The sequence below is a fragment of the Palaemon carinicauda genome, chromosome 3 (assembly GCF_036898095.1).
Source record: "Palaemon carinicauda isolate YSFRI2023 chromosome 3, ASM3689809v2, whole genome shotgun sequence".
Classification (NCBI taxonomy): Eukaryota; Metazoa; Arthropoda; class Malacostraca; order Decapoda; family Palaemonidae; genus Palaemon; species Palaemon carinicauda.
This window is the reverse complement of record NC_090727.1, coordinates 154,007,245-154,033,526: the sequence shown is the minus strand read 5'-3', so window position 1 is coordinate 154,033,526 and position 26,282 is coordinate 154,007,245. Positions and strand designations below refer to the sequence as shown.

The 26,282-nt window shown below is 43.2% G+C and overlaps 1 protein-coding gene across 1 annotated transcript; it reads right to left on the bottom strand.

The window, feature by feature from the left end:
• Window positions 1-1,512: 1,512 nt before the first annotated feature.
• On the bottom strand, window positions 1,513-20,972 carry LOC137638691 (HAUS augmin-like complex subunit 4). The gene is made up of 8 exons (XM_068371002.1): window positions 20,836-20,972; window positions 19,639-19,801; window positions 18,874-18,958; window positions 16,784-16,906; window positions 16,143-16,287; window positions 14,984-15,114; window positions 5,494-5,624; window positions 1,513-4,101 (listed from the first exon to the last, which is right to left on the bottom strand). Exons 1-8 carry the CDS (start codon window positions 20,885-20,887, stop codon window positions 3,867-3,869), a joined length of 1,065 nt encoding a protein of 354 aa, XP_068227103.1. The 5' UTR covers window positions 20,888-20,972; the 3' UTR covers window positions 1,513-3,866.
• Window positions 20,973-26,282: the final 5,310 nt, after the last annotated feature.

Genomic DNA, 26,282 nt, shown 5'->3' with positions numbered 1-26,282 from the left:
AGTCTCAGTTCTTGCCTAAAAAAATCTAACTTGTTTTGGCAACTCGTGTTTAGCCGTCTCCTCTATTAAACCGATTTTTATTTTTTTTATTGTTTCTGTTTTTGCATATAAATGTTTATTGTTTTTGGCAGCTTATTTTTAGGCATCTTTTATTATATCTTCTGATTGGTCTCAGTTCTTGCCTAAAACTCTAACTTGTTTTGGCAACTTGTGGTTAGGCGTCTTCTATTAAATCACTTCCTTTTTTATGTTTAGCCTCTGTTATTGCCTCAAAAATATTCTATTTTATGTTATGGCAATCTGTGTTTAGACACCTTCTATTATATCATCTGGTTGGTCTCAGTTGTTGCCTCATAAATCTATCTTTAGTTTTGGCAACTTGTGTTTAGGCGTCTTCTATTAAACCACTTCCTGGTTGTTTTATTTCTGTTTGAATCTATTCTTGGTGTCCTCCGTCTGACATTCCGGTTTTCATTTCTTATTTTGGATTGGCGATTATTGCATCAGAAATGTCTAGACTGAGGTTTATTCTGTGCATTTTGTGGGAGTAATTTAGGAGATTTCTGTCTTAAAAGGAATTTATTTGAAACATTTTAATTATGATTTAACTTCTAGCGTCTTCTATTATGCAATTTATGTAACTCATGTCTCGATCTTTCTATATTTAGGGTTTTTTATGTTTTATGTTTCTGTCTCTTGTGTTTTATTTGTCTCTTGTGTTTTATTTGTCTCTTGTTGAGATTTTCTATAAAGTTTTCAATCTATTATGGTATAGTCTTTCATGCGAGTTTTTTTCTCCATAATTGAATATTTTTCTTATTGCATTTCATTTTTGAGGCGTCTTCTATTACTAATCTAAATTTTAAAATAATGTGTTATAGAGTTGAACGATATAATTTTATTGGATTATTAATATATTTTCCTTTTTTAAACTTCATATGTTTTGCATTAGGCATTCTAGATTTTATTATGTCTATTTTTAGCATCTTCTATAAACAATTCTATTTTGCTCATGTTATTATAAGATGGTTTATTTTTACCACATTTATTATTAGTGGAGAATAATTTAACTACAATTACGTTAATGAAAATGTTAATATAAAAGCCAATGTGGTGTTCTACTCCAGGGGTTAGCAACCTTAGGTACATATACCCCCAGGGGTACATTTTTACTCTGGGGTACATTGGAGAAGAGCCAGTATTGCAAATGCATGATGCAACCTGCATTGAGATTGATTAATTGAGTATTACAATATTAATTTCATTGTTCCTCATTTTCATCCTCAGTTTTAGGCATATGCCTACCTTGCTATTTTTTTTTTTTTTTTTACTTTTAAACTTTTCAATTTTATATTAAACAATAGCTTCAAATCTACACCCTGGTGTTAAGGTAGAAAATTAATATTCATTTCACAAATTAAGCTAAAAAAGTTGGCTAATAAAATATTAAAATCAAACTACAATATATCAAATGTAAAATAATTTATTCAAATAAAAATTTCATTAACAAATCTAGACATATATAGTAAAGAAAATATGGGACCTGTATATAATCTATAGTTATTACAACTGTATTACTGATTGACATTCCATCTACTGTACTGTACTTTCTGAAACATGAAGTAAATTGCAGTACGGTATATATTTCTTATAAAAGATGGGTTGTCGATTAAAACGATACCTTAATTTTCTTCTTGACTATGACACTTAACTGGGCTCCAAAACATCTCACTGGGCTCCACAAGGCACTAGAGGAGTTGGAAGACCCAGGCCTACATGGAAGAGGACTATGAAGTGTGAAGTAGATGATGAATGGAGAAGTATAGATTTAAAAGCTCAAGATAAGAGTCAACTAGGGAAACCTAACGGAGGCCCTTTGCGTCAATAGGCGTAGGAGGAGATGATGATGATGACATTAAAATTTCAAAGTTTGCTGATCTCATTCACCAAGTCATCACAGAAATGTTCCTGAAGAGCTTCCAATCGATCTATTAATAACAAATTAAGCAATAAAGCAATACTAATACCAAATGTTTATTCCTTAACGCTACCTTCGACTAAGTTGCATCCTCACTATAGTCCATTTCTTTTAGCGATGCATATTTGCACCGACTCGCAGGGGTGCCCCTTTAGCTCGGAAAAGTTTCCTGATCGCTGATTGGTTGGACAAGATAATTCTAACCAATTAGCGACCAGGAAACTTTTCCGAGCTAAAAGGGCACCGTTACGAGTTGGTGCAAATATGACTCGATAGAAGAAATGGACTATACGATGAAATTCCTCGATAGAACGAAAGTAACAACTTAGGACTTGAGAACTCCTTATAGCCACAAAAATAAACTTATCCTACTTTTGCATCAATTCAAATCAATGAGTAATTGTCTTACAATCACCTACTGAGGTAATAAAATGGGCAAACATAAAAAGGAACGAATTTTGCAACAGTTAGTTCCTGGGGAGGAACACATGCTCTGAGTAAGTTATCGGCCTTTTCTTATTTATTACTTCGGTAAAGTGTGTAAGTAGATCCCATTTCTAAAGTAATTTTTCTGACGCATGGGACCAGGATGAACATAAATTTCATACATTTCCTAGGCCAAAATGAGCATTTATTGTAAAGATTCACTTTAACAGTAGATAAGACAAGTCATAAAATGAATGTTATACTTTACATTATAGAATCAAATAGTTTAAAATCACCATTAAGCCAAAATTTTGCAACCTTAAAAATCTAACTGACAAGCAGGAAGATATTTTCATAATTTAACAAAATGATCTGAAATATTCGATGATGTCAAAGTAAATGAAGATGAACAGCACAGTATTTGTGCACGAAAATCTGCATATCAAGTTCCTTCCAGGTATACTTTCAATTTATAAAATTGCTGATATAAAACTACCGTTAGAAAACCGATAGACAAACCTAGTTTAAAATAAAAAGTTATCTCTTAACCCTTTTACCCCCAAAGGACGTACTGGTACGTTTCACAAAACTCATCCCTTTACCCCCATGGACGTACCGGTACGTCCTTGCAAAAAAATGCTATAAAATTTTTTCTCAGATTTTTAATAAATCTTTGAGAAAATTCAGGCATTTTTCAAGAGAATGAGACCAACCTGACCTCTCTATGACAAAAATTAAGCCTGTTAGAGCAATTTTAAAAAATATATACTGCAAAATGTGCTGGGAAAAAAATAACCCCTTGGGGGTTAAGGGTTGGAAGTTTCCAAAGAGCCTGGGGGTAAAAGGGTTGGAAATTTCCAAAGAGCCTGGGGGGTAAAAGGGTTGGAAATTTCCAAAGAGCCTGGGGGTAAAAGGGTTGGAAATTTCCAAAGAGCCTGGGGGTAAAAGGGTTGGAAATTTCCAAAGAGCCTGGGGGTAAAAGGGTTGGAAATTTCCAAATAGCCTGGGGGTAAAAGGGTTGGAAATTTCCAAATAGCCTGGGGGTAAAAGGGTTGGAAATTTCCAAATAGCCTGGGGGTAAAAGGGTTGGAAATTTCCAAATAGCCTGGGGGTAAAAGGGTTGGAAATTTCCAAAGAGCCTGGGGGTAAAAGGGTTGGAAATTTCCAAATAGCCTGGGGGTAAAAGGGTTGGAAATCTCCAAATAGCCTGGGGGTAAAAGGGTTGGAAATTTCCAAAGAGCCTGGGGGTAAAAGGGTTGGAAATTTCCAAAAAGCCTGGGGGTAAAAGGGTTGGAAATTTCCAAATAGCCTGGGGGTAAAAGGGTTGGAAATTTCCAAATAGCCTGGGGGTAAAAGGGTTGGAAATCTCCAAATAGCCTGGGGGTAAAAGGGTTGGAAATTTCCAAAGAGCCCGGGGGTAAAAGGGTTAACAATCAAACATTTCTAAACTAGAAATTGTTCATCACTTCTTGATGGTAGATCTATACATCTCAATATCCCCTTGCAGTTGCGCATATTCCACTAAGAGCGATTTGAATCTTGAATCCAACTTTCCGAAGCTGCCGAGCTCAAGTTTCAATCGTGCCAGATTCCTCTCGGCAACTGGTATCCTTTCGCTGATGTGATTGTGAATATGCCTGAGAGCTGGTACTAAACTGCTTGTGTAGGTATTCAATAATATCTCCAGTTCCATACACCTGGAAAACAAAGAGGATAATTGTTCTGAATTATAACACGCACTTAATCGTACCCTCCGCTTATATTTCTTATATTAAAGATTAAAAGGTGACTGGTTTCAGTTCCATCAGAATAGATGCTTACCAGAACGTCAGCCGAGCAAGCCCAACCTCCCATTGTGGTGCCCTACCACAGCAGTAGCCTCCCCAGTAAACAGCTTAAGCTCACGGTCCTGGGCAGGGATCGATCTCTTGCTATGCAAATGCTAGGCAAAGACGCATACCACTGTACTAGCCAGGAGGCTAGTATTACATGAGGATACAATTATGCATTTATGTTGTATATTCTAAAATCAAAGCCTTTGTTCGAGTATGCATAATACTTTAACTAACTGAAGAGTAGGCACCCAAATTATTACTATTATTACTAGCTAAGCTACAAAACCAATTGGTTAAGCAGGATGCTACAAGTCCAAGGGATCTAACAGGGAAAGCAGCCAAAGGAGGAAATGAAATAAAAAAATAACAAATAAATTACATATGAGAGGTAGTTAATAAATAAAAATATAAAATATCTTAAGATCAGTTACAACATTAAAATAGATTCTGTCTTATATAAACTAGGAAGAGACCTTCGTCAACTTGTTCAACAGAAATGCATTTGCAACAAGTTTGAACTTCTAAAATTCCACTACTTCTACCACCAGATTAGGAAGATCATTCCACAACCTGATCACAGCTGGAATAAAACTTCAAGATTACAGTGTACTATACTATACAGCCCTACGATGGAGAAGTCGACACTGTTAGAATTAACTTCTTCTTTGTCTACATCTTTTCCCACTTCTATGTGGGGTCGATGTTTCTGGTCAGCTTTCTCCATCTACTTCTGTCCCGCACTTCATCACCGGTTAATCCCTTTGATCGAAGGTCATCCTTGATACAGTCCACCCACCTTCACTTTGGTCTCCCTCTCCTTCTCATTCCCTGTACCTCCATTTCCATCATAGTACTAGGTATGTCGTTAATTCTAACAGTGACCCAGCCACTGAGGGGGCCAGCCAGCCTCAACTTGGTGCCAGTCCCAAGCCAAAGTAAATGGGGAGGGTTGGCGACAGGAAAGCCATTCGGCCATGAAAAAAAAAATTAGCCAAAACAACTATGGTCACTGTTAGAATTAACGACATATCTAGTACTATGAATCGGACGGTACAGTACAGAAACTTACCTCAACTTCAATCGGACGGTACAGTACAGAAACTTACCTCAACTTCAATCGGACGGTACAGTACAGAAACTTGCCTCAACTTCAATCGGACGGTACAGTACAGAAACTTACCTCAACTTCAATCGGACGGTACAGTACAGAAACTTACCTCAACTTCAATCGGACGGTACAGTACAGAAACTTACCTCAACTTGAGAAGCAATGCAGACAGCTGTACATAAATACTTTCTGCGTGTTTTGTAGAGTACTGACAGAATCTCTGCTTCACCATCATCATTTCCAAGAGGTTTCCGTATTCCACGAGATGATCACGTACCTGAAATAATCAGGTGACTCGTTGACTGATACCGAGCACTGATGAATTAACCCTTTTACCCCCAATGGACGTACTGGTACGTTTCACAGAACTCATCCCTTTGCCCCCATGGACGTGCTTGTACGTCCTTGCAAAAAACTGTTTACATTTTTTTTAATATTTTTGATAACTTTATGAGAAACCATGCATTTTCCAAAATGATGAGACCAACCTGACCTGTCTATGACGAACATTAAGGCTGTTAGCACAATTTAAAAAAAATATATTGAAAAATGTGCTTAAAAAAAAAAAAGCCTGGAGGTTAAGGGTTGGAAAGTTCCAAATAGCTTGGGGGTAAAAGGGTTAATAAGTGTAATGCTTGGCAACCACTCACAGAGACCCTTTTGTTGTGCACTGGATATTACCAAATGGTCTTTGCAATATTCATTTTTAAGCACAATAGCCTTCATTTTAGCCTTATAATTTTCAATATTTCATAGTGGTCATTTCCTACTAAGCTGTTCAACATTATTCAACTTGTGCCAATTTTCATCTATAACAAAACCTCTGCTTGGGTACTAAGATAATCCTAACTAGAGGGGCGCTCAGTAGAGGGCAGACATCCGCCGCGGCAGCTTATTCCTCGACCTTTTGCTTGACCTTGACCTTTGAGCTTAACATGTATTAATTGGCGTGGATTTCCATACACTCAAATATGAACCAAGTTTGAAGTTTCTGTGACAAAGATGTCCAAACTTATGGCTGATTACGTGAATTGGATATTTACCTTGACCGTGACCTTGACCTTATAACAAAATTTGATCATTTGCAGTTTTTCACATAACAGTTAATCCCTGCAATTTTCATTACTCTACGACTAAAATTGTGGCCAGGAGGCTGTTCACAAACACACACACACACACAGAGGGGGTAAAACATAACCTCCTTCCAACTTCATTAGCGAAGGTAATAATTCTATAAGATAGACCCCTTAAATTTCATTTGCAACATGCATTCTTTTATATTTCTTCAATAAAAACTATAGCATAGGTAAATATATAATACACATACATATACACTTCCCCCAATGTTGGGGGGTAGCCTACATCAACAAATGAAAAAAAAAAAAGGGGGGGGGGACCTCTACTCTCTACGTTCCTCCCAGCCTAACAAGGGACTCAACCGATTTCAGCTGGTACTGATATATATAATCAAACATGACAAATTCGAAGATAATTTGTATTTTTCCTAACCATACAAACCTTAGCTATTTACAAAGGGTTTACTTTTAGCGCAGCTGAAATGACGAGCCAATAGTTTTTAACGAGGGTTAATTACCCCCGCGCTAGTTAGCGGGGGGTGGGGAAGGGTAGCTTGCTACCCCTCCCCCCTCCACACACCGGTGACTTGCTTCACTTCACTTAGAGGTAGGACTTGACTTGGGGGTCAGGGATGGCGGGCACATATGTGTAAATAGCTAAGGTTTGTATGGTTAGGAAAAATACAAATTATCTTCGAATTTGTCATTTGTTCCGTAACCGAAATACAAACCACGCTATTTACAAAGGGTGACTTACCCCTTAGGAAGGGTGGAAAGTCCCCAGCCTTACTGACTTCGGCTTGCCCGGGGGCTCGATCCCTTAGTGAGCAGCACTAGAGAGAGGGAGCCCCTGTACCTCACAGGTTCCTAGCATCGCTAGGAACGAGTGGCCTACATAAGTAGTGTGAGGAGGAGAGTGTGACTCGTCCTATGAAGTTGACCTTGAGACCTTCAGATAGGAATTCTAGGATAGGACGTTCCCCATACCACCTCGTCAGGGTATGGGAGACGCAACAGTATTAAGCTTAATACTAGGAGCACAAAGAAGCATGGGTTACCTGCAGAGGTCGAGGTCAGCTATGCGAGGACCAGGATGCTGCTTCCCCAAGAGAGGGGAGAATGAAGAAAGAAGTAAGGGTCAGACATACTCTTTCATTCACACAGACTAAGACCGGGTAACAACGCCCTCAACCTACTGCTACTTGTCCAAAAAGGAGCCTGAGGTTAGACCAGCTGTTGTGCAGCCACCACAGGGCCGATAGAGAACGTATCGAGGCTCCTGTGGGTCACGTCTTGCAGGTAGTGGGCTGTGAAGGTCGTTTGACGCTTCCAGACCCCCGCTTGAAGTACCTGCGTCACAGAGAAGTTTCTCTTGAAGGCCAGGGATGTAGCAATACCCCTGACATCGTGGGCCCGAGGGCGACGTGACGGAGGAGGGTCAGGATTCAGGGCATGGTGGATAACCCTTCGAATCCAAGCAGAGATGGTGTTCCTTGTGACCCTCCTCTTTGTCCTGCCTGTGCTCACAAACAAAGCTCGCACATGAGGACGGACTGCAGCCGTTCTCTTCAAGTAGTACCTCAGACACCTCACTGGGCATAGTAGCAGCTGGTCTGGGTCGTTTGTTACAGAACGGAGACTCGCGATCCTGAAAGAGTCGAACCGAGGATCCGGCACTCCAGGATTCTGAGTCTTGGCCACAAACTCAGGGACGAACCTGAACGTTACCTCCCCCCATCCCCTTGAATGGGCGATGTCGTACGAGAGACCATGAAGTTCACTAACTCGCTTGGCCGAGGCCAAGGCGAGTAGGAAAGCCGTCTTCCAAGACAGGTGGCGATCGGAGGCCTGGCGTAATGGCTCGAAGGGAGGTCTCTTGAGAGACCTGAGAACTCGAACCACGTTCCAAGGAGGGGGTCTCACTTCCGACTGGGGGCAGGTAAGCTCATAGCTACGTATGAGTAAAGAGAGTTCTAGCGATGAAGAAATATCCACGCCCTTCAATCTGAAGGCCAAGCTTAAGGCTGAGCGATAGCCTTTCACTGCCGAGACAGAAAGGCGCATTTCTTCTCGCAGATACACAAGGAAGTCCGCTATTGCTGGAATAGTGGCATCGAGTGGAGAGATACCCCTTCCACGACACCAACCACAAAAGACTCTCCACTTCGCTTGGTAGACTCCCTCAGAGGACCTTCGCAGGTGCCGAGACATTCTCTCCGCAACCTGTTGCGAAAAGCCTCTCTCCGCGAGGAGACGCTGGATAGTCTCCAGGCGTGAAGTCGAAGCGAGGCTACGGCCCTGTGAGGGACACCGGAGTGGGGTTGTCTGAGAAGCTCGTGTCGTGGAGGAAGCTCCCTTGGGAGTTCCGTCAGGAGTTGCAGAAGGTCCGGAAACCATTCCGCGTGATGCCATAGCGGAGCTACTAGAGTCATGGAACAGTTGACCGATAGTCTGGTCCTGTTGAGCACCCTTCTCATCAGACAGAATGGTGGGAAGGCATACACGTCGATGTTGTCCCACCGTTGCTGGAAAGCATCTTGCCAGAGTGCCTTGGGGTCCGGGACTGGTGAGCAGTACAGGGGCAGCTTGAAGTTCAAGGCTGTCGCGAACAAGTCCACCGTCGGGGAACCCCACAAAGTCAGGACTTTGTTGGCTATCTGAGGATCCAAAGACCACTCGGTACTCACTATCTGCGAAGCCCTGCTCAGACTGTCGGCGAGCACATTCCTCTTGCCAGGAATGAAGCGAGCTGATAGTGTTATCGAGTGGGTTTCGGTCCACCTCAGAGTCTCTACTGCAAGATGGGATAGCTGTTGCGAAAAAGTGCCTCCCTGCTTGTTGATATAAGCCACTACCGTGGTGTTGTCGCTCATCACCACCACGGAGTGACCCGCCAGGAACCGTTGGAACTGTTGAAGGGCCAGAAAGACGGCCTTCAATTCTAGCAGGTTGATGTGTAGGCACTTTTCTGATTCTGACCAAAGGCCTGAGGCCCTCTGGTTCAGAACGTGCGCCCCCCACCCTTCTTTTGACGCGTCCGAAAACAGAGTCAATTCCGGGGGAAGGACGAGAAGACTCACTCCCTTTCGCAGGTTCTCGTCGGCCAGCCACCACCGCAAGTCCGTCTGTTCCAGAGACCCCATTGGGATCAGAGTGTCCGGGGAATCGGATCCTTGATTCCACCGGGACTTGAGCCGCCATTGAAGGGATCTCATCCTGAGGCGGCTGTTTGGAACCAGACGGGTCAGGGAGGATAGGTGGCCCAAGAGACGCAACCACGATTGGGCGGGGAGTTCTTTTCGCCTGAGGAAAGGTTCCGCCACCCTCCTCAGCCTTGCTATCCGGTCGTCTGATGGAAAGGCTTTGTGGAGATTGGTGTCTATTAGCATGCCTAGATAAACCAGTCGCTGGGACGGCTGCAGAGAGGACTTCTCGAGGTTTACCACGATCCCCAGATCCTGGCAAAGATCTAGAAGCCTGTCTCGGTGTCGAAGAAGGGTCGACTCCGAGTCTGCTAGGATCAGCCAATCGTCTAGGTAACGAAGGAGACGAATGCCGTTCCTGTGCGCCCAAGTCGAAATCAGGGTGAACACTCTGGTGAACACCTGAGGAGCTGTGGAGAGACCGAAACACAGCACCTTGAACTGGTAGATCTTGTTGTCTAGGCAGAATCTCAGGTACTTCCTGGAAGACGGATGGATTGGGATCTGGAAGTACGCATCCTTTAGATCCAGTGTACACATGAAGTCTTGTGGTCTCACCGCAAGTCTGACTGTGTCTGCTGTCTCCATGCTGAACCGGGTTTGTTTGACAAACCTGTTCAGAGCCGAGAGATCGATGACGGGTCTCCAGTCTCCAGTAGCCTTCTTTACAAGAAAGAGTCGACTGAAGAAGCCTGGAGAGCCGTCCACGACCTCCTGGAGAGCACCCTTCTCGAACATGGTCTTGACTTCGGCCTGAAGGGCCAGCCCCTTTGCCGATCCCATGGCATAGGAGCTCAACGACACTGGATTCGCTGTCAGGGGAGGTTGAGATGACGTGAACGGGACGCGATAACCTTGGCCGATCACCGAGATCGTCCAAGCATCGGCCCCGAGATGTTGCCACCTGCGGACGCAACGCTGAAGGCATCCCCCCACAGGTGGACACGCAGGGGGACTGCCACCCCTAGGGCTTGCGGCCGCGGCCGCCACCCCTAGAAGTCTTGCCTCCCCTGGAGGACTTACCACCCCTCTTGACCTTGGCTGGAAAGGGCTGGGGCTTAGACACCACTTTCTTAGCTGCCGGTGCCTGTTTTGGAGCCTTACGAGGCTGTTGCTGCTGTTGTGGCGGGGCTGGAGGCTTATAGGGCCGAGTTGTAAGGGCCCTGTGGAGGAGGGAGTCCGTGCTGGATTTCCTCCACCTCTCAGCCGTTCGCTCCAAGTCTTGAGGCTCAAACAGGCTCTCCCCCAGGAGGGAGGCATGTCGGAGCCTACACACATCTACGGCGGGGACCTTCGGATGGAATCTCTCGGACACAGCATCGCGACGCTTCAACACCGAGTTGGCCCACAGGGTGGTAACCTGGTGCGCCAAGAACTCGATGGAGCGGGTGCCCGAGAGCAAGAAGGTCTCTAGGGCCTTCCTATTGGTCTCCTTGGACAAGTCCTCAGATCGCAATAGGATGCCCAGAGATCCTAACCAGAAGTCCAGCCACGAAGTGGCCTGCATGGCACACTTAGCGACCTTCTCGTGGTTAAGGATCTCTGCCGCCGAGAACGACACCTGCCGGGCAGAGAGTTTCTCCAAGGGAACTCCCTTCGCCAGCTCCTCCACAGAGTGATGGAGCGGAAGAGCGAGGTTGTGCTCACCCAGGATCTCGAAATACCTCCTCTGCTGAAGGCGAGGAGGAGGGATGAGTTTGTTCCCGGCAGTGGAACGACTGGAGGAGGCAAGAAGTGCGAGCTGAGCATTGGCCCTAGCTCTGGCACTCTTCAGCCCCCGAGACCAGGGCAGAGCTGCACTGGTCTTAGGGGCCTTCCGAACGTCGAACACTTCATCCAGAATTGTGTCTTTGCCTTCACGGGGGGGGATGACTGGATCCGTAAGACTGTTAAGTTGCCTTATCAGGCTTAGGACCTGCCAGAAGGCATGTTCGGACTCTTGCTGTTCTCCTCCCTGTGGGCTGGCAGCTAAGTCTCCTGCCCCAGGAATCTCTTCCTGGGGTGATACGTGGACATTCCCCTGGGTAGTCATGGGTTCCTGTCGAATCCTTGCAGAGGATTTAGGGATGGTCTTGGAATCCTTGGGCTCCCTCCTAGGAGGGATACAGGATCCCAACAACGAGGTTCGAGGGGCCCCTTCCTCACGAGACAATTCTCCTGCCTGAAGCGAAGTCTCCCCCCCTGGTGCCGGGGGGAAGACTACCGGTCCACTGGACTCACCTGAGGACGGAAAGGCCTCGTCCACGGGAGAAGGAGAGAGTACTCGTGCAGGAGAGGGGACCCTCGAGACCGACCTCTTGGGAACCAACTTCGCCCTGGGGGAAGTCACCACGAAGTCCACTCCTCTCTTTCTCTTCAGCGAAGGAGAGACAGCCGCTGGTTTGTTACCCTGGCCGGCGAGTGCTGGTTTCATAACCCTCACTAACGCCCGTGCCAGCGGACCAAACCAAGTCTGCTGCTCAAAGGACACAGAGTCCGAAATCCTCGCTAAGGTGAAAGGGATCAGGCGATCCTTTGGAGTGGACACGACGGTACCTGCCTGAAAAGAAGGTGGGGAAGAATGCTGTAATGACCTGTCCTCGTCCTGCAATACCAACCTGTGCTTGGATGGAGGTGATCCCGAGTGCCGTCTAGGAGCACGCGTCCCTGCTGCTACCACCGGCTGTGGAATTCGCCGCGAACTATGGTCGCGCGAGGGTGAACGGTCGCGCAAAGGCGAATGGTTGCGCGGGTGATCGCGCGGGCGTACAGGCGAGCGGTCGCGCGGGCGCGCAGGCGAGCGGTCGCGCGGGCGCGCAGGCGAGCGATCGCGCGGGCGCGCAGGCGAGCGATCACGCGGGCGCGCAGGCGAGTGGGCGTGAGGGTGGGCAGGTAAAGGAACACGTGTCCGAGGCGACGAACGCAAGCGATGGCGCGACGGCGAGGGATCGTGCTGCCGCGTAGGTGAAGAAGATCGCTGGCGATAATGATCACGTGATGGTAAGCGATGGCGAGCGGCATGTGAAGGTGAATGATTGCGCGCAAGAGGGCGGTCGTTCAGGGTATTGCGATGAGGAGCAGCATGCGTAAGCGGGCGATCGTTCAGGGTTGTGCGATGGCGAGCAGCATGCGTAGGTGAATGATCGCGTGAAAGGGTGCGATGGTGATCAGCATCCGCAGGAAGGCGATCGTTCAGGGTTGTGCGATGAGGAGCAGCATGCGTAAGCGGGCGATCGTGCAGGGTTGTGCGATGGCGAGCAGCATGCGCAGGTGAATGATCGCGTGAAAGGGTGCGATGGTGATCAGCATCCGCAGGAGGGCGATCGTTCAGGGTATTGCGATGAGGAGCAGCATGCGAAAGCGGGCGATCGTGCAGGGTTGTGCGATGGCGAGCAGCATGCGTAAGCGGGCGATCGTGCAGGGTTGTGCGATGGTGATCAGCATCCGCAGGAGGGCGATCGTTCAGGGTATTGCGATGAGGAGCAGCATGCGTAAGCGGGCGATCATGCAGGTTCGTGCGATGGCGGGCAGCATGTGAAGGTGATCGCTGGCGAACTGGTGATCGCTGGCGAGCTGGTGATCGCTGGCGAGCTGGTGATCGCTGGCGAGCAGAAGGTCGACGCGTGTCCTGTGAGAGGATAGGTTCACGAGCAGGAACGGGAAGATCGCTGGCGCGTTGGCGAACATGTGTTTCTGACACACGATGGTGAGCAGGGAGTTCAGCAGGAACTAAAGGGTGGTCAGAGACCGCAGGGCGATGGTCCTCAAATGAGCGCTGACGCTCGGAAGAGAGCTGACGAGCAGGAGAGCGCTGGCGAGGGGGGCGAACCTCAGGAGAGAGCCGACGAGCAGGTGAGCGTCGGCGAGCAGGAGAGTCTTGGCGAGCAGGAGATCGTCGACGAGCAGGAGATCGCTGGCGAGCAGGAGAGCGCTTGTGCGCTGGCCCTGCTCGCGTAAGGGAAGAATCCCTTAGCCCCGAAGGGACCGTTGCCCGTCGGGTGACGAGTTCTCCAGAAGGCGAAGATCCGGCAGGAGATGGAGAGCGGTCCGCAGAGAGGTTCAAGGAGGGCGGAGTAGTCGGTTGAGGCTGACGAGGAGAGTCCCCCCCGGAGGACGAAGACCCAAAAAGGCGCCTCTTAGTCCCCCTGTAAGGGGAAGGGAGGCCCTTGTGGCGTAGAGGGCGGTGAGCCTTACGGCGGAGGCGGCCTCGGGGGAGATCGTCGGGACCATCGGTCCTCCGAAGGGGAGTCTCCTTCAAAACACTTCCCTCAGAAGGAAGCTGGGCAGCAGTCGAGACCGAAGGACTCACTTCCCCCTTCGAAGGATGCACGGAAGGAGGAGGAGAGCCTAGAGCACCATCACCAGCAACAGCACCTGCGTCGGAAGGCCCAGCCACGTCGGAGGCCTCTGTCACCACGACGTCGACAATAGACAGAGGGTCTACCTCCGCTACCACCGGCGACTGTTTAACAGCGGCCCCCAACGAGACAAGGTCAATAAGAGCGACCCTGGAGGGCAAGCCCTTAAGCCCCAGGGACGACCAAATCTGCAACAGATCATCACTGGATAAAGTATTATTATCAATAACCTCCCCCGGAGGAGGAGGGGGAACCGCCTCGCTATGGGAGGCGACGCCCTCTCCCCCCACCGAAGGTAGGGAAACAGAACAAGGGCCTGCGCTCCCACTCGGACGACTCTCCTTAGGAGGCGGACGAGGGGGAGCTTCGGAGGAGGTTTGGGCGGCGGAAGAAGAGTCCCGAGAACCTTCCTCCTTCAAGGCTAACCCCGGAGGAGAACGGTCTCTCTTGGACTTCTTCTTACGCCGACGGCCAAACCTCTCCCACTGGGAGGCAGACCACTCCCTACACTCACGGCACATGTTATCCTGGTCGCACCGTCGGCCCCGACATTGAGGGCAGAGGGTGTGAGGATCCGTACTCACGTCCGACATGAAAGTCCCACAAGGACGGCCGGCAACTCCTGGGCATGTCCGCATATTAAATAAAAGAAAATAACTGAAGGTCAACTTCCAACCAATCACACAAGCTGTAAAGAAAAAGAAGAAAATTAAAGGCTGTCAGCGAAGGCGATGAACAGACACGTCTGATCACCGCCGAGCCAAAAGTGAAGTGAAGCAAGTCACCGGTGTGTGGAGGGGGGAGGGGTAGCAAGCTACCCTTCCCCACCCCCCGCTAACTAGCGCGGGGGTAATTAACCCTCGTTAAAAACTATTGGCTCGTCATTTCAGCTGCGCTAAAAGTAAACCCTTTGTAAATAGCGTGGTTTGTATTTCGGTTACGGAACAAACAAAATTTATCAATGAACACCGTCATTTTATTCATAACAAAATAAAACAATAAATCGGGGAAATATCTCACCTGTAGAAAAAGGTAATCCGTTTGAGTGATACTAAGCATCAATTTCTGTCTTTCTCCACTTATGCTTTGCAACAGAGCTTCAAGACTCTTTGGAATCTGGAACATTTCTTCGACATCATAACTCCCAAACCCTGGAAGTAAAAAAAAGCTTTCAACTGGGCTCCACAAGACACTAGAAGAGTTGGAAGAGCCAGGCTTACATGGCTGAGGACTATGAAGCGTTTAGTGGGAGATGATGAATGAAGTATTGATTTTAAAGCTCAAGATAGAGACGACTAGCGAAATCTAACCGAGGCCCTTTGCGACAATAGGCGTAGGAGGAGATGATGATGATGATGATATAATTTCATAAAAGAATAACTTAGGTTAACTTCGGAGTATAAAAGAATACTTACAAATTACAGTATTTTGCCTCATCATACCTAAAAGTATTAAACTTTTGGCATGTTGGAATGTTTACTTATAGAACAAACTTTAAATTAATTGAACATGAAAGCAAGATGTTTCTTACCCCAATAACATGTTCAATCTCAATCTAATAAATTCTCATTTGGTGAATTCTTCAAAGTTTCCCAGATGCAGATCACAGTAAATCTGTGAATTGCATTGTATAAAAATGCATAATTTACAAAGTCATCATCATCATCATCTCCCATGCCTATTGACGTAAAGGGCCTCGGTTAGATTTCGTCAGTCGTCTCCACCTTGAGCTCTTAAATCAATACTTCTTCATTCATTACCTTCTACTTCACATTTCACAGCCCTCAGCCACGTAGTCCTGGGTCTTCCACTTCTTTTTACAAAATATCACTGGCTAATTAACCCTTTTACCCCCAAAGGACGTACTGGTACGTTTCACAAAAGCCATCCCTTTACCCCCATGGACGTACCGGTACGTCCTTGCAAAAAAAAATGCTATAAAAATTTTTTTTTCATATTTTTTATAATTTGTTTTTAGAAAATTCAGGCATTTTCCAAGGGAATGAGACCAACCTGACCTCTCTATGACAAAAATTAAGGCTGTTAGAGCAATTTAAAAAAAATATACTGCAAAATGTGCTGGGAAAAAAATAACCCCTTGGGAGTTAAGGGTTGGAAATTTCCAAATAGCCTGGGGGTAAAAGGGTTAACATTGCTGTTGAGCATATTTCAAACTTACCAGTAGGGTTGTGGAACCCTGCAATTCTCATCCACTCATCAGTCAATTGACTCTCAACTGCAGTAGTGATTCCACTGTTATATTTACTCAAGTTGACCACTTCAGAATGTGCATTAATTACATCCGGGGTGATGCCAAATACGAACTGAAAGGATCAAAGACGTCTGTATATAGAATGCATCTACACTACAAATTCTATAAATGCTTCAACACCATGCTCAGTTTTGTTCTTGCAATACAAGATTAAGTGAGAATTCTGTACTGCAAGCCTAATGTAGAGTTACTTTAACATGCAACATAGATGAAGAAAGTGAGTTTTTCTAACAATCCAGCAATATTAAGTCAAAAACGCATGAGATGTTCTAGCTAGAACAGAAAATGGCCCTATGTAACCACATGGAAAATTTCATCTATTGGATTAAAAAACTAGCCTTTATTTTTATTTCTGTCGCCAAGCATATAATAGAAATAGAATATAGCTTGCCTGAAGTAGTACATCATTCAACAGACAATAGCTACATATTACAGGTCTGGGAAAATAGCTAACCAAAATCAACAAATGTATAAACTGCTTTGAATACAGAATACAGTTCTGTACTGTATTCTCTACAATATCAAAACTAGAAAGTAAAACACTATACCTGTTTCAGCGAAGTATCTGAGGATGCGTTGGTTGTCTCGTCATTTTCGCTGTTCCAGGAGATGAGTTGTAGATGATTCTGAATCTCTGCCAGTGCCACAGCTTTGTCGACTTCCTCAAAGCCCTAAACGAGGAAAAAATGATTGCAGGATGAAAAAAAGCTGTTTAAAATAGGGCTGATATTAATAGATAATATAAATTTAGAATACAGATTTCATATCTAGACATAGAAAAATATTCTATTACACAATAGATGAGTGTAGAGGCTACTCAACTATCTTCTTCAATATCACGACTCAATGCTTGGTGGGTTGGAAGTGCCCCCAGAACTAAACTGTTTGGTTCTTCTCACTCCTGGAAATGTCAGTCTACCTCGTCCCATACGGGAGCAAAGTAAATGACTCCACCAATCTCCTATTTGTCCATCATTAGGATAGATAGGATAAAATTGGGCCTGGCCTATGCAAGAAGAATGGTATGTAGTCAAAGGAGAGATTCCTTCCCCTGAAAGGTATGGCAGCCCTGAATAATATACCTGGAGTATGATGGTCACCGGGATAATATATATTCCACCATCTTCCCCTCAATTAAGGAGGATGGAGAACTTTTCTAGTTTTTAAAGAATGGAGCTAAGAAGTTTACCAGCATCAAGTCGGATCCAACAAGTAATGCTTCGACTCTTTGGCCCAAAGAGAGATTCATATCTGTATGTTATCATAGATAAAATGCTTGCTATCCCATATGGGCTTGCTACACAACTACTTGAGCAGCTACCACAAACCAAATGGAATGGCATTACGGAGCCTGTGGGTACTTCTGAAAGTGGTCTAATGCATATTCCCTCCATCCTTCAATACTTGGCCGAGGGTAGGGCCTAGCTGCGACTTCGCGAGTTCTGGTACTACCCGGTAACTCGACCCTCTCGCCACTCAAGGCGTAAGCATTACGGATCAGCTCACGAAGTCCGAAAGAGATCGTGTTCTAGACACTTCATTCTTGGTTATGTAAGGTGAGGGGCCAGGGCTCCTCGTCTTCTCTCCCACCTGTTGTCTAACTGCTGGTTTGTATTTCAGGTACGAATAGATATTAGATTCAGGAAATGCAAGGCTTTTAAAGTGCATTCACTTTTTTGTATTATTCAGGTTTATCTGTTAATCAAGACCATGCTAAAGCATAGCCCACGGTATACTGTACCGTGCGATGGAAGGATTACACAAAGAATATTACTTGACTCAATTAAAACATGCTGTACAACACTTGCTAATTCAGTCACCAAGCATTCGCCCAGAAAAATTCCTCTAGTATTCATTTATTGCTTTGATATAACTTGTTTAATTCAATAAATACAATAGACTAGTGTCCTAATTGGAAAAGAATAAAACTACAAGACACTGAACCGTGGTAGGGAAAGTAACCCAGTGTGAAAAAGCAATGGAGAAGAAGAAAACAAATTAAACTAGAAGGGCACTCAGTAGAGCGCAGACTTCCGCCACGGCAGCTTATTTCTCGACCTTGACCTTTGACCTTAACATGCATTAATTGGTGTGGATTTTTATACACTTAAATATGAACCAAGTTTGAAGTCTCTGTGACAATGATGTCAAAACTTATGGCTGTTTACATGAATTGGACATTTTGCATGACCGTGACCTTTTAAAATTTAATCATTTCAAGCTTTTTACATAAGTTAATCCCTGCAAGTTTCATTATTCTTTGATTAAAACTGTGGCCAGGAAACTGTTCACAAACAAACACACACACAAAAACAGGGGGTAAAACGTAACCTCCTTCCAACCTCATTGGCGGAGGTAAAAAGTTGTTGTTTTTGCTAGGTTTTCTTTTTTGGACAAGAAGCACTTTGCTGTTGAATACTATAAAAAAAATGCTAATAATACAATTTCAAATGTAGGCTACATTACAGGGTCTATATTGCATACCAGATTTCATTACAGTATTTGATTGTGCATACTGTATATCTAAAGATATCATATCCTATTTTCATAAAACATGCACATTGTCAAGCAAAAGATTAAATTAATTCACATAATTTTTCTCAAGTAAACTTCCAATGGAAGTTTAAAATTTACTTGCCTTTTTTTGCTTCAACGAACCGTCTTTCTTATAAACAACTGCATAAATCAAATGGCGAAACGTTTTCTCTTGCAAATACTTCAGCCTGGGGAAAAGAAAGTTAAAAAGGTTAAAATACATAGATGAGAACACAGACGTCTAGTAAGATGAGCATTGCACTTGAAAATTATGCCATACAAAATTTGGTATATAGCAATTTTAAAAGAAGCCATAAGTGTACAAATGCCTTCATTGTAGGTACTTTAGTTTGTTAAGTGTCCAAGAAGAAATCCTCATTAAATATGAACCAAGTTTGAAGGCTCTGTGACAAAAATGTCCAAACTTATGGCTGATTACGTGAATTGGACATTTTTCTTGACCGTGACCTTGACCTTTGACCTTGACCTTAAGAAATTTAATCATTTCCAGATTTTTACATAATAGTTAATCCCTGCAAGTTTCATTACTCTATGATTAAAATTGCAGCCATGAAGCTGTTCACAAACACACACACACAGAAACCGGGGGCAAAAACATAACCTCCTTTCAACTTCATTGGCGGAGGTAAGAAATGCCGCCTTTGAATTATTACAGATGTCAACTACAAATGAGATAAAGTCAATTACAGCAGGTTGTTTATGGGTAATTTCCATCCTATTTGCTTTGTCTCATATATATGGTTTGTAACTCATATATATACAATGATTTATCATTAAAAAACTTAAGCCATAGCATTATTGACTGCAACAAACAGGGACATAAGCAAAAACAAATGAATATACATACCGTGCCAGCTGCATAGCCTGCGTAGCATGGGAGAGCTCGGCATACGTAGATTTCGTCACGTACGTCGAAGTTACGTGATGAGTTAGATCTTCCAATAAATGACTTAGATCTGGGTGTTTGCTTACATCGTCTGCACTTGTATATACTGGTAAACTGTTGTTCACTGCCATGAGATAGAAATTAACATTAGAATTCTAAAAATAATGGAATTCTTCACTCAAAAAATAAAAAAATAAATAATAATAGGTAATGTATAATTGTACAGTACAGATTATTTTGTACTTATGTATAATAAATTTCTTTTTTTTTAACACTTTGATTGTATTCTTACACATATATATAGTTATTCCTATCTTCGTCTAAAAACTAGATATAAATGAACTAAAATAACAAGTAATTTACATCAAATGACTACATACTGTATATACATTATCCTACATATTTGTCTTTTATTATTATTATTACTTGCTAAGCAACAACCTTAGCTGGAAAAGCAGGACACTATAAGCCCAGGGGCCCCAACAGGGTAAATAGCCCAATGAGGAAAGGAAAAATAAAATATATTAAGAATAGTAACATTAAAAATAAATATTTACTAAATAAACCATAAAAAAATTTAGGGTGTACGTATGATAGGGGCCACCTGTATGTATGATGACAGCTGAATAAGAATAAGGTAATGTAATAGGGATCGCAGAAGGGGGCGGGGCATTAGCCCCACCCCCGTTAGGTAAGTAGGTAAGGACACGGCTTGTAGCTTAGGTTAGGGGGAGGGGAAGTTTAGGTTAGTTGTGTCCATTTTTAATGAGAGTTGGAGGAACTGTCCGCTGATATACAAAGGCTCCAAAACCTTAACATAACAAAAAGAGAAATTAGAATAAAGTCCGCTGATATACAAAGGCTCCAAAACCTTAACATAACAAGAAGAGAAATTAGAATAGCGTGGCCGAGTGTACCCTCAAGCAAGAGAACTCCCATTTTTTATGCAAGCGGCAGCCCTGGGGTCCTAAGGATCTAGATAGGTACCCAATCCTGGGATAATGGGATTAAAAATGTCCATAAAAACATAAAAGTGACGCAACCTATAGGAAAAGATGAACTTACATTAGACCAGGATACCAGTTATGAACCAGGAACCAGGAATTTAGCCTTTACCAGGAGGCTACATTACTTAAATTTGTTAATACTTATACTTACAACGACTTGCTAATGCTTCAGCGGTCAATATGGGTGAATTTGAACGATTCATGATGAATTAATGACTGATAAATAGTCAGATTATGCCGTCACTGGGGTAACTAAAATCTTTAATTTTGAAAATGGTGTGTTGGTATTAGTAGTTTCCAGAACTCGTAATCTCTGTACCGGCTCCTCAACCTTTTGTCCGTAATTCTTCATAGTATTTGTGTGTTATTTATTTTAACTGTTTCGTTTTTATTTTATATGATACGTTTATCATTATTAAGTATAGAGAACTTTTGATAATAATTTTTCATTTTTATAGATCTCCGTTGGTGTATGTGTGTGTGGCATAGAAATACCATAAATGGACAAAAGTTGAAGATTATTATTATTATTATTATTATTATTATTATTATTATTATTATTATTATTATTATTATTGTTATTATTATTATTATTATTACTTGCTAAGCTACAACTCGAGTTGGAAAAGCAGAACATTATAAGTCCAGGGGCTGCAACGGGGAAAATAGCCCAGTGAGGAAAGGAAATTAGGAAAATAAAATGTTTTAAGAACAGTAACAGCATTAAGATAAACTATAAACTACAAATCTTCAAAAAAAAGGAAGAGAAATAAGATAAAATAGTGTCCTGAGTGTACCCTCAAGCAAGAGAACTCTAACCCAAGACAGTGGAAGACCATGGTACAGAGGCTATGGCACTACCCAAGACTAGAGAACAATGGTTTGATTTTGGAGTGTCCTTCTCCTAGAAGAGCTGCTTACCGTAGCTAAAGGGTCTCTTCTACCCTTACCAAGAAGAAAGTGACCACTGAACAATTACAGTACAGTAGTTATAACCCCTTAAGAGAAAAAAAGTTGTTTGGTGATCTTAGTGTTGTCAGGTATATGAGAAAAGAGGAGAATATGTAAAAAAAAGGGGAGGAGGATAGGCCACACTATTCGGTGTTTGTGTAGGCAAAGGGAAAATGAACCGTAACCATTGAGATGTACCCTATGTAGTACTATTTGGCCAGTCTTAGGACCCCATAACTCTCTAGCAGTAGTATCTCAATGGGTGGCTGGTACTCTGGCCAATCTACTACCTAACTGAGGGCTTTGTTCTGCAGTGGACTAATAAGGGGGTGATGATATATATGTATATATACATCTATGTTTTGACCTTTACCATATATGCATGCACACATGCATACACATACATATCCATATGTTTGCATACATACTAATATATTTGTAGGTTATATATACATTATATGATTATATAGCTCACATAAACACACACACACACACACACACACACACACACACACACACACACATATATATATATATATATATATATATATATATATATATATATATATATATATACTGTATATATATATATATATATATATATATATATATATATATATATATATATATATATATATATATATATATATATATATATATACATATATATATGTGAAGAATTTTCTTCACTCTTCTTCTTTCAATCGTATTTTTAGCTCTCTTCTACTAATACTATAGCTACCCCTTAAAAATTCTCTCCTACATCTAGTTTTCTTTAACGAAACATAGGGAGAACTAATCTAAACTTGTTGACAGTGGCGCACGCCATGCTCGTGACGTCACAGCGTAGATACGCACGATAGAGGGCCTTAGTGTAACCACGGCGTATGTTGGTTCTTTCCTTAAACTACATGGGTCGAGATTAAATTCCCAAAACTGCAATTTTTATATCAATTTCAATACTGCTGAATTAATGCATCTTATATTTCTCAATACCAATTAAGGTTTGTTAATTTTAAGATGTATGCCCATCGTACCAGTCCATTGCTAATTAATCATTTTAAATATTAATTTTTAGCAAGCCAGAATAGGTAGGATTATTGTATATATAACTTCCCTCAGAGCAGCAAGATTTATCTGAGTATTTAGTACAAAATCCTGCCTCCTCTGCACTCCTTTCAACAATATATTGCCCTGTCCTTAAGTCCCGATATGGCAACCCAAATGGATTACCATGCGCATCATGACCGTCACTTGTTTGGCAAGGTGAAGCCAGGTGATCTCTTCGACCGTAGTGTCGACCACATTCTACGAGGAGCTGCCCTGGCCTGCTGACCTGCCTGGTCATTGAACCCGGCCAATTCTGGCTCACCCCACTCTCTCTTCCAAAACGTGTCTCACCAACGAGTCCTGTTGCTGCCGGTCGGAGAGATTGAGAAGAGGTCCCTGGTGTACCTAGTTGCAGCCACAGTGAGAATTCTTGGGGTGAGCCAGGCAAGAGTGCAGCGTGCCAATTAGTGCAACAACCAGGTCAACAGCTATCTCGGGCATAGGACTAAACTTCAAAGGAGTGCAGGTACTACATCAATGGCCATTTAGTTTTCCCCCATTTTTTATTAGCTTAGACTAATTTCAACTTTATAGGGTACCTGGCTAATTACACTATTCGGACTGTGTGCGGTGGGATTGTGTGTATATATATTTTTTCGATACAATTTTTTGCCTTTTGAGACTAACATAGTCTCTGGGTCACGTGGGCCACGTGCCAGACCCTATTTTGATTTTGATTGTTGCAGACCACGTGTCTAACCCATCATTTTCATTATTTGAATTGCATCTCTTTTAATTCCATTTTTGTCTTTGTTAAGATGTCCGTTTTGTTTTAATGTAAATTGTGAATAAATCAATATTAGGTTAATTAAACCTCTTTAGTATTTTTGCTCCCTCATTTATTTTAATGTGTGAAATGAATAGTTAATCACGGGACAAAGTACCCAGTATTTAAAGAGAAAACCTAAGTAAGTCTATAGGTGGTAACAGCGAGGAACTTTGCATTAATATATTTGCTTCGAAGGTAAAGATCCTTATCTTTAAACTTTTAAACTACTTTACATCACTGCTCCCATTTTGGATTTTGTCTACCTTACATTAACGTAAAATAACTGTCCAGCATTTCATTGGGGTAGCTGGGACGGAGCCGGAACAGAGCCTGAGAATGAAATGACTATAGACCTGACAAAGCTAGAGTAGGCCATAAATTATTTCAAATTGTGTGGAGTTCTCCGGCCTCTGGACAGTAAAATTGCCTCCTTTTTGTATGTGAGTGATGGTTAGTGAATTGTGACAGTAAAGTATTAGCAGGGTGTTTGTGCCCCGAGAGTAAGTGCTCCTATCCTCCCCTGTTGAACTTTGTGTAACTGTTATAAGGAGACTTTCCCGGACTAAGTTCCCACTCAGAACGTAACCATTAAAAAATTCTCCACACGAGTGGTCCTTCGAACCGGATCTATTACCTTTGACTTGTGAAGCATTAACGTAATTAATCAGCTTGATTAAGCATATAGTGACTCGCTATATCACTTACCCACGCGCACACAGCCAGTTTGTCGAATGTGTAAAGCCCAGACTTTAATTGGGAAGAGAAATTTGTAATCAACATGATCTTTTTGTATCGACCACGTGTTTAAGGAAAGAGCTACGTAACCAGGTTAATTTGTTGCTTGAATGTTCTCTACAGAAAGACTAGAATTTGTCGTAGGAACTTCACTTTATCTCGGATCCGTTCACCCACGTGTGGCGGAATCCAGTTATACCAGAAAGTTCTAAGCTACTTGAACTAAGGTTTTTTGTTGTTCAGACGCCCGTGTTTACTGCTCAGCTAGAGCGCCGGTGTACTCGTCCTGTCAACTAATTTTGCTAGCTAAGCATCTAATTTGTAACATTTTGTACCTTGGTCTACCTTCCTTTGTGTCGTTTACCTTCCCTAACCAACATTAACTTTTATAACTAACGTTTCCTGTATACCTAGCACATGTCCTTGTCCTAAAGAGCGAATTGGCGCAACATAATTTTAAGTCTTCTTACGAGTAACGTAGAAACTTAATAACACCAAGTCCGTTTCATTCCACGTGTTTGTTCCGAGATGGCGGATCTTGTTTACAACCCAAACTAAGGGTGTGCGTAATTGTTTGCTACCGTAAGTAAATTACTGCGTGTAGTTCATTTAATTTCCTTTAGCGAGGAAATATTGTTTTTGTCCTTTAGCGAGGATATTTTTGTTTTACCTCCGCGTGAGGGAAATTTTATATTTGTTTAGCCTCCACGAGAGTGCTCTTTAAAGTCGCTGCCTTGTGCGCCAATCTACATTTTGATTAGTTCAGTGGTCGCCTTAGTGCGCCCGTAATTGTGAAATCGTCACAACAGTGTCAGCCTCGACCTGTTATTTTAACTTTTAACTTGAATCTTTGCATTCATAAGCCCATGTGCTTTCTAATATGTTCTACTTTCAAGTAAATTAATTAGTCAGTATCGCCACGTGCGTATATAATTCATTTTAGTAAAGTGTTTAACGTCACGTGACCTGGGCATCGTCTGCTTTGTTGGACCCGGTCACTTTGAATTTTAAAGTAATTTCATGATTTATATGAGTTTTTGTCCATTTAACTTGTTCCCCCATCATGAGTAAATTTAAATATTCATTTATCACACGTGCAAATTTGTAACGTTTCATTTTCACGTTCCTTTTAAAATTCAGAGTTATCCCTTGTTTTGTTTCACGAATCCGTTCATCAAACGTGGTCAATCCAAGATGGCGGACTTCATGTTTAACGTAAACGTCCCTTCACCGCCTAAGGCGGAAACGCTTAGCCCCGAGGAGATTAACGCTAGGCTTAAGGAACAGGAATTAACATTCACCTTTGTTTGTGAGGACGCAGACCTCGCACTTCATGGTCTGGCTTCTGTAGATTTTCCCAACATGGGTCCTGAAGCCGTGGGTCATTTTAAAAGTGAAATTAGTAAAGTAAGAGATGAACTTTTTAATTACAAGAATTTTTGGAGACGTCATTACGGCCATCCTATTGTCAAATTAAATTATCCAGTGCTTGCTGCCTGGTCGAGTAAAATTGAGATTGCTTTTAATAGCCTCATGGCTCATCCCAATTTAATAATTAAACCTAATCAGTCTTGTTCTTCAACGAAGACGACACCTTCAGTGACACGTCCCGTTGAAAATGTCATTAATGATCCCCTAGTTGATCCTTTTAATGTTATGGCAGTCAAGCCCAATGTTCATAATTTTGTCTCAGTTCCCCAACCAGTAAAATCGTCACATTTCAATACTATGTTGCCAACACGGCATACAATTAGTAATTTTGTGTCAGCCCCACCTGCTCTGCCTTCATCTCCAAACCTTAAGCCACCAGCGTTCCATCGCCCTCAACCCCCTTTGTCTTTGCCGCCGGTGACAGTCCGTCCCGGAGGAAATACCAATCACAGTCTTGTCATGGACCCCCCAAGTGGTAGCGCAAATACCACTCAACTTAACCGTGTGCGTGATGGCCAGCAGAGGCCTGTACCGGTAAATTCAATAACTAAAACCGTACCATCCCATGGACCAGTGCTCGCTTTGCCTGACTGTCCTATTCT